General features: G+C 29.2%; 1 protein-coding gene across 1 annotated transcript; it reads right to left on the bottom strand.

The window, feature by feature from the left end:
• Nucleotides 1-209: 209 nt before the first annotated feature.
• On the bottom strand, nucleotides 210-542 carry LOC135924328 (CCHC-type zinc finger nucleic acid binding protein-like). Its single transcript, XM_065459388.1, has one exon. The coding sequence runs from the start codon at nucleotides 540-542 to the stop codon at nucleotides 210-212; it is 333 nt and encodes a 110-aa protein (XP_065315460.1).
• Between the last annotated feature and the right edge of the window lie 6973 nt (nucleotides 543-7515).

The following is a 7515-nucleotide window of genomic DNA, read 5'->3' as shown; positions in this document are numbered from 1 at the left end:
CACAGAGATAGCTGCCCCGGTGTCAAATAACATGCAAACCATATTCCCATTCAAATTAATCCATTCTCTAGGGCAAGGATCATGCACTATTTCCTCTTGGATCATATTTATACATTTCGACTTCTCCCTTTTATTCCCATAATTAAATTTTTCCATTTTTTTGACCCACCGCTTCTCGACCTCTGTGGTATATTTTTGCTATCATATAGTCATAAATACTGACATTCTCTCGCCACATGTCCTTCCTTGCGGCATCGAAAACATATATTATTTAAACTTTTATTCTCCGTTAAATTGGATATTTCTATATCCTTATTTTTCCCGCTTTCAAGAATTCTTACATTTGGAGCAATTTGAGCCATATCTCTCTGTGGAAAACCGCCCCTTGTATTGAAATTGGCAACATTGCAAACTTCCCTATTATGACCAAATCGTCCACAACCCGCACAACGTAATTTATCACGTTTTCCCGGGCAATAAGGAGCTATATGTCCAAATTTTCCACATTCGAAACATTTCGTTTCTTGGCAATCTCTTACCATATGGCCCTGTTTTCCACAATTATAACAATTAGATTTTCTCTTCCCCGTGGATTAAAACCTGGCCTTATTTCCATTCGTCTTCCCTGCGAATTTTCTCTTGACCATCTATATGGCCCCAATTGATTGTTCCCTCTATAACGGTCTCTTTTTTGCGTGTTATCAATCCTATCATTTAAATTCAACTTTCTTAGGCTACTATCAGTCCATCCTTTGATCAATTCCTGTACAGGTAACCAGGTTACCTTACCCATCACATCTTCTTCTCCATTATGTCCTTCGATGGTCAATGTTTGACCTTTAATCCTTACATTCCTACTCCTTCTAATTCTTCTTCCAAAAATTAAACTACATATCCATATTATTAAAATGACAAGTGCTCCAAGAATATTATACTGGATCTCCCAGTATTTTATGAATTTCAAACTTTTCATAATCAATTCACAAGAAATTAACTATAACTTTTATAATAAAAATTTTTATCACTTGGAGAGTTAAGAGATAAGATATGATCAGGACTGTGAATATTCCAATAAAGCACATATATATAAATATAATGGCTAAAACTTATATGTCACTACTATTCTTTGTATGATATTTTAGTTTACTCTGTTTCAAATAATTAATTCACGAAAATTAATGTAAAATTCGTTTTAAATTTCAGCAATTTAACTAATAATTTCACACAACAGTTATAATTTTTGGAATAGAGTTTTACTCGCTCTGATAATATTTGCAAATATCAAGCGACTTATTCGCTTTATATTTTTTTTAAATAGCGCTTTACTCGCTTTAAAAATATTTGCGAATCTCCCGCGTTTTATTCGTTTCAATTTCCTTTGTAACAGCGCTTTACTAGTTTTAAAAATCTTTACAAATCTAGCGTTTTATTCGCTTCAATTTTATTTGTAATAGCGCTTTTTTCGCTTTACTAATTCTTGTAAATTTGACAGCCGTTACTCGCTTCAATTTTATTTGTTTTAACGTTTCCGCCTTACTAATTTTTGTAAATCTCACAGCGGTTATTCGCTTCACTTCCATTTGTATTAGCGCTTTTTTCGCTTTGACAATATCTGAAAATTTATCAACGCTTTACCGTTTTAACTTATTGTGTTAGCGCTTTTTACGCTTTGACAATATCTGAAAATTTATCAACGCCTTACCGTTTTAACTTATTGTGTTAGCGCTTTTTCCGCTTTGACAATATCTGAAAATTTATCAACGCCTTACCGTTTTAACTTATTGTGTTAGCGCTTTTTCCGCTTTGACAATATCTGAAAATTTATCAACGCCTTACCGTTTTAACTTATTGTGTTAGCGCTTTTTCCGCTTTGACAATATCTGAAAATTTATCAACGCCTTACCGTTTTAACTTATTGTGTTAGCGCTTTTTCCGCTTTGACAATATCTGAAAATTTATCAACGCTTTACCGTTTTAACTTATTGTGTTAGCGCTTTTTCCGCTTTGATAATATCTGAAAATTTATCAACGCCTTACCATTTTAACTTATTGTGTTAGCGCTTTTTCCGCTTTGACAATATCTGAAAATTTATCAACGCCTTACCGTTTTAACTTATTGTGTTAGCGCTTTTTCCGCTTTGACAATATCTGAAAATTTATCAATGCCTTACCGTTTTAACTTATTGTGTTAGCGCTTTTTCCGCTTTGACAATATCTGAAAATTTATCAACGCCTTACCGTTTTAACTTATTGTGTTAGCGCTTTTTCCGCTTTGACAATATCTGAAAATTTATCAACGCCTTACCGTTTTAACTTATTGTGTTAGCGCTTTTTCCGCTTTGACAATATCTGAAAATTTATCAACGCCTTACCGTTTTAACTTATTGTGTTAGCGCTTTTTCCGCTTTGACAATATCTGAAAATTTATCAACGCCTTACCGTTTTAACTTATTGTGTTAGCGCTTTTTTCGCTTTGACAATATCTGAAAATTTATCAACGCCTTACCGTTTTAACTTATTGTATTAGCGCTTTTTCCGCTTTGACAATATCTGAAAATTTATCAACGCCTGACCGTTTTAACTTATTGTGTTAGCGCTTTTTCCGCTTTGAAAATATCTGAAAATTTATCAACGCCTTACCGTTTTAACTTATTGTGTTAGCGCTTTTTTCGCTTTGACAATATCTGAGAATTTATCAACGCCTTACCGTTTTAACTTATTGTGTTAGCGCTTTTTCCGCTTTGACAATATCTGAAAATTTATCAATGCCTTACCGTTTTAACTTATTGTGTTAGCGCTTTTTCCGCTTTGACAATATCTGAAAATTTATCAACGCCTTACCGTTTTAACTTATTGTATTAGCGCTTTTTCCGCTTAGACAATATCTGAAAATTTATCAACGCCTTACCGTTTTAACTTATTGTGTTAGCGCTTTTTCCGCTTTGACAATATCTGAAAATTTATCAACGCCTTACCGTAACTTATTGTGTTAGCGCTTTTTCCGCTTTGACAATATCTGAAAATTTATCAACGCCTTACCGTTTTAACTTATTGTGTTAGCGCTTTTTTCGCTTTGACAATATCTGAAAATTTATCAACGCCTTACCGTTTTAACTTATTGTATTAGCGCTTTTTCCGCTTTGACAATATCTGAAAATTTATCAACGCCTTACAGTTTTAACTTATTGTGTTAGCGCTTTTTCCGCTTTGACAATATCTGAAAATTTATCAACGCCTTACCGTTTTAACTTATTGTGTTAGCGCTTTTTTCGCTTTGACAATATCTGAGAATTTATCAACGCCTTTCCGTTTTAACTTATTGTGTTAGCGCTTTTTCCGCTTTGATAATATCTGAAAATTTATCAACGCCTTACCATTTTAACTTATTGTGTTAGCGCTTTTTCCGCTTTGACAATATCTGAAAATTTATCAACGCCTTACCGTTTTAACTTATTGTGTTAGCGCTTTTTTCGCTTTGACAATATCTGAAAATTTATCAACGCCTTACCGTTTTAACTTATTGTATTAGCGCTTTTTCCGCTTAGACAATATCTGAAAATTTATCAACGCCTTACCGTTTTAACTTATTGTGTTAGCGCTTTTTTCGCTTTGACAATATCTGAAACGCCTTACCGTTTTAACTTATTGTGTTAGCGCTTTTTTCGCTTTGACAATATCTGAAATTAAACGCCTTACCGTTTTAACTTATTGTGTTAGCGCTTTTTCCGCTTTGACTATATCTGAAAATTTATCAATGCCTTACCGTTTTAACTTATTGTGTTAGCGCTTTTTCCGCTTTGACAATATCTGAAAATTTATCAACGCCTTACCGTTTTAACTTATTATGTTAGCGCTTTTTCCGCTTTGACAATATCTGAAAATTTATCAACGCCTTACCGTTTTAACTTATTGTGTTAGCGCTTTTTCCGCTTTGACAATATCTGAAAATTTATCAACGCCTTACCGTTTTAACTTATTGTGTTAGCGCTTTTTCCGCTTTGACAATATCTGAAAATTTATCAACGCCTTACCGTTTTAACTTATTGTGTTAGCGCTTTTTTCGCTTTGACAATATCTGAAAATTTATCAACGCCTTACCGTTTTAACTTATTGTATTAGCGCTTTTTCCGCTTTGACAATATCTGAAAATTTATCAACGCCTTACAGTTTTAACTTATTGTGTTAGCGCTTTTTCCGCTTTGACAATATCTGAAAATTTATCAACGCCTTACCGTTTTAACTTATTGTGTTAGCGCTTTTTTCGCTTTGACAATATCTGAAAATTTATCAACGCCTTACCGTTTTAACTTATTGTATTAGCGCTTTTTCCGCTTTGACAATATCTGAAAATTTATCAACGCCTTACCGTTTTAACTTATTGTGTTAGCGCTTTTTCCGCTTTGACAATATCTGAAAATTTATCAACGCCTTACCGTTTTAACTTATTGTGTTAGCGCTTTTTCCGCTTTGACAATATCTGAAAATTTATCAACGCCTTACCGTTTTAACTTATTGTGTTAGCGCTTTTTCCGCTTTGACAATATCTGAAAATTTATCAACGCCTTACCGTTTTAACTTATTGTGTTAGCGCTTTTTTCGCTTTGACAATATCTGAAAATTTATCAACGCCTTACCGTTTTAACTTATTGTATTAGCGCTTTTTCCGCTTTGACAATATCTGAAAATTTATCAACGCCTTACAGTTTTAACTTATTGTGTTAGCGCTTTTTCCGCTTTGACAATATCTGAAAATTTATCAACGCCTTACCGTTTTAACTTATTGTGTTAGCGCTTTTTTCGCTTTGACAATATCTGAGAATTTATCAACGCCTTACCGTTTTAACTTATTGTGTTAGCGCTTTTTTCGCTTGACAATATCTGAAAATTTATCAACGCCTTACCGTTTTAACTTATTAGCGCTTTTTTCGCTTAAAAATATATGTAAATCTCTCCGCAATTAACTTTCAGGTTCTAGTGTTCAACACGGCACCAATTTCTTATTTTTATATATTTTTATATGTTTCGAAATTTCTTAGATATTGATATATTAATGTATCAATTTGGTATTTACTTTATTTCCACAAAAAAATAGAATAAAAAAAAATATAATAATCATAATTCTTCTTTTTCAGGGTTTTTATAACCCACATAAATAATAATAAAAAAAATATTGATAAAAACAAATAATATTGATTAAAAGAAATAATATAGACAAAAAAAAATAATATTGATTAAAATATTGACAACAAAAATATTCAAAATGACTTGCTATAAAAACAAAAAAAATATTTACAACAAATAACAATAAAAAAATACAAATTCTCTTTTATTTAATAATCCTATCCTTTCAATAAAAGAGGTAACTTTATTTCCTAAATTATTTTTCCATTTATTTTAGTATAAGTCTATTTCAATTATATCCCACCAATAAAAGATCTGTGATAATTAATTTTTCCTATTAAGCACCATCAAACCTATCATTGACCCTTAATAAATACAAAAATTTTCATGAGTCACAAATATATTATTTTCATTTTATTTGATTTTAGATTTTTATGAGTAAATTTATACCCAAATTTTACGTGACATAATAATTTACTGTTATTTATATATTTTTTAAATTAGTTATATTATTTTATATAGATAAGCAATGAAAAATATAAATTTTTTTATACCTAGGAATTCAATCTTTAAAAAAGATGTAACATTATTATCTATTTATTTTAGGATAAGTCAATTTCAATTAAATCTCACAGAGACAGAGAAAGGATCAAATTAAAAAATATATAATTTACATCTATAATTATATCTGTTAAATAGACACAGTGGCAGGCAAAGATGAGAACACAAAAATTTATTTATAAAAAATTAATTTAACATTGTTGAACATGTCTAAATTTTAAAGTTTATATAGTGTTATAAAATAATATGAATTTGTATAAAATAAGTTTGTAAAAGTCGCGATATATTTTATAAAAGGTCATAAGCGATATATTTTATAAAAGGTCGTAAGCGATATATTTATAAAAGGTCATAAGCGATATATTTATAAAAGGTCATCAGTAGAAATCGCGATGTATTCATATATTATAATTATTTTAATCTTATTTGAATTAATATAATTTATTTATTTTATTTTAAATAATTATCTCTAACATTTCTCTCTCTCTGAGAAGTCCAGTTACCGCGGTCGTCGGTTCAATTGGTTGTTGAACTGTTTTGTTTGTATGTCAATTTGTGGCATCAATAACTTTTAGTAGTATAATCATCATCGTCTTGGTTATCCGTACCACGTGTTAATTTGAGACAAAATAGCATCATCGTGGTGTTTATTAAGTTGTCACAATTTGAGATTAGTTACATCAAGTTTATATTCTTTAATTTCAATTATGAATATTCCCATTTATTTTTAATAAATTTTATCAAGTTTATATTTTTTAATTTCAATTATGGATATTCCCATTTATTTTTAACAAATATTATCAAGTTTATATTCTTTAATTTCAATTATGGATATTCCCATTTATTTTTAACAAATTTTATCAAGTTTATATTCTTTAACTTCAATATGGATATTCCAATATATTTTTCACAAAATTTATCAAGTTTACGTTCTTTAATTTCAATTATGGATATTCCAATATATTTTTCACAAATTTTATCAAGTTTATTCTTTAATTTCTATTATGGATATTCCAATATATTTTTAACAAATTTTAATTTTCATTTTAAACATTAATTTACGATTACGAATATATTTTAAATCTTTATTTTAAATATCATTAATTTAAGAATATCAACTTAAATTTTCAATTTACTTTAAATGTTTTATTTATTTTTTTTAAATTAATTACTTTAAATTATTTATTTTAAATTTTTCCTTAACTTTCCCGAAAATCTTGAAAGTAAGGTAGGATAGTTTGGCTTTATCGAAATTTATAAACTATATCATAACTTGTCATAAATAATATCACATCAGTACTATATTATTATAACAAATTGGAATGTTAAATTCATCATTAATCGGAGTTTATAGAATCGTTTTTTGCCAGGGGGTTGGTTTGAATTTTCGTCATCATATTTAGCTTTAGAGTCGTATAAGAATCATTTTTCGCCAGGGGTTGGTATAGATTTTCGTCATCATAGTTAGCTTTAAAGTCGTATAAGAATCATTTTTGGCCAGGGATTGGTTTAAATTTTCGTCATCATAGTTAGTTTTTGAAAAATATCATCCAATAATAATTTTATCTTTAACGTTCTCATCTATAGCTTGCCAAGTGCCCATGCGTCTTAAATTTATATTTAATTTTAATTTAGAATTTTTAAAATTTATTAATGAACCTTTACCGCTGCCACTATGTTAAATAGACACAGTGGCAGGCAAAGATGAGAACACAAAAATTTATTTATAAAAAATTAATTAAACATTGTTGAACATATCTAAATTTTAAAGTTTATATAGTTTTATAAAATAATATGAATTTGAATATAAAATTAATAAAATAAAATAATTTT

Source organism: Gordionus sp. m RMFG-2023, chromosome 1, assembly GCF_954871325.1.
Source record: "Gordionus sp. m RMFG-2023 chromosome 1, tfGorSpeb1-WG-v2, whole genome shotgun sequence".
NCBI classification, from domain to species: Eukaryota; Metazoa; Nematomorpha; class Gordioida; order Chordodea; family Parachordodidae; genus Gordionus; species Gordionus sp. m RMFG-2023.
The sequence above is the reverse complement of the archived record's forward strand: the minus strand, read 5'-3'. Positions and strand labels throughout refer to the sequence as shown.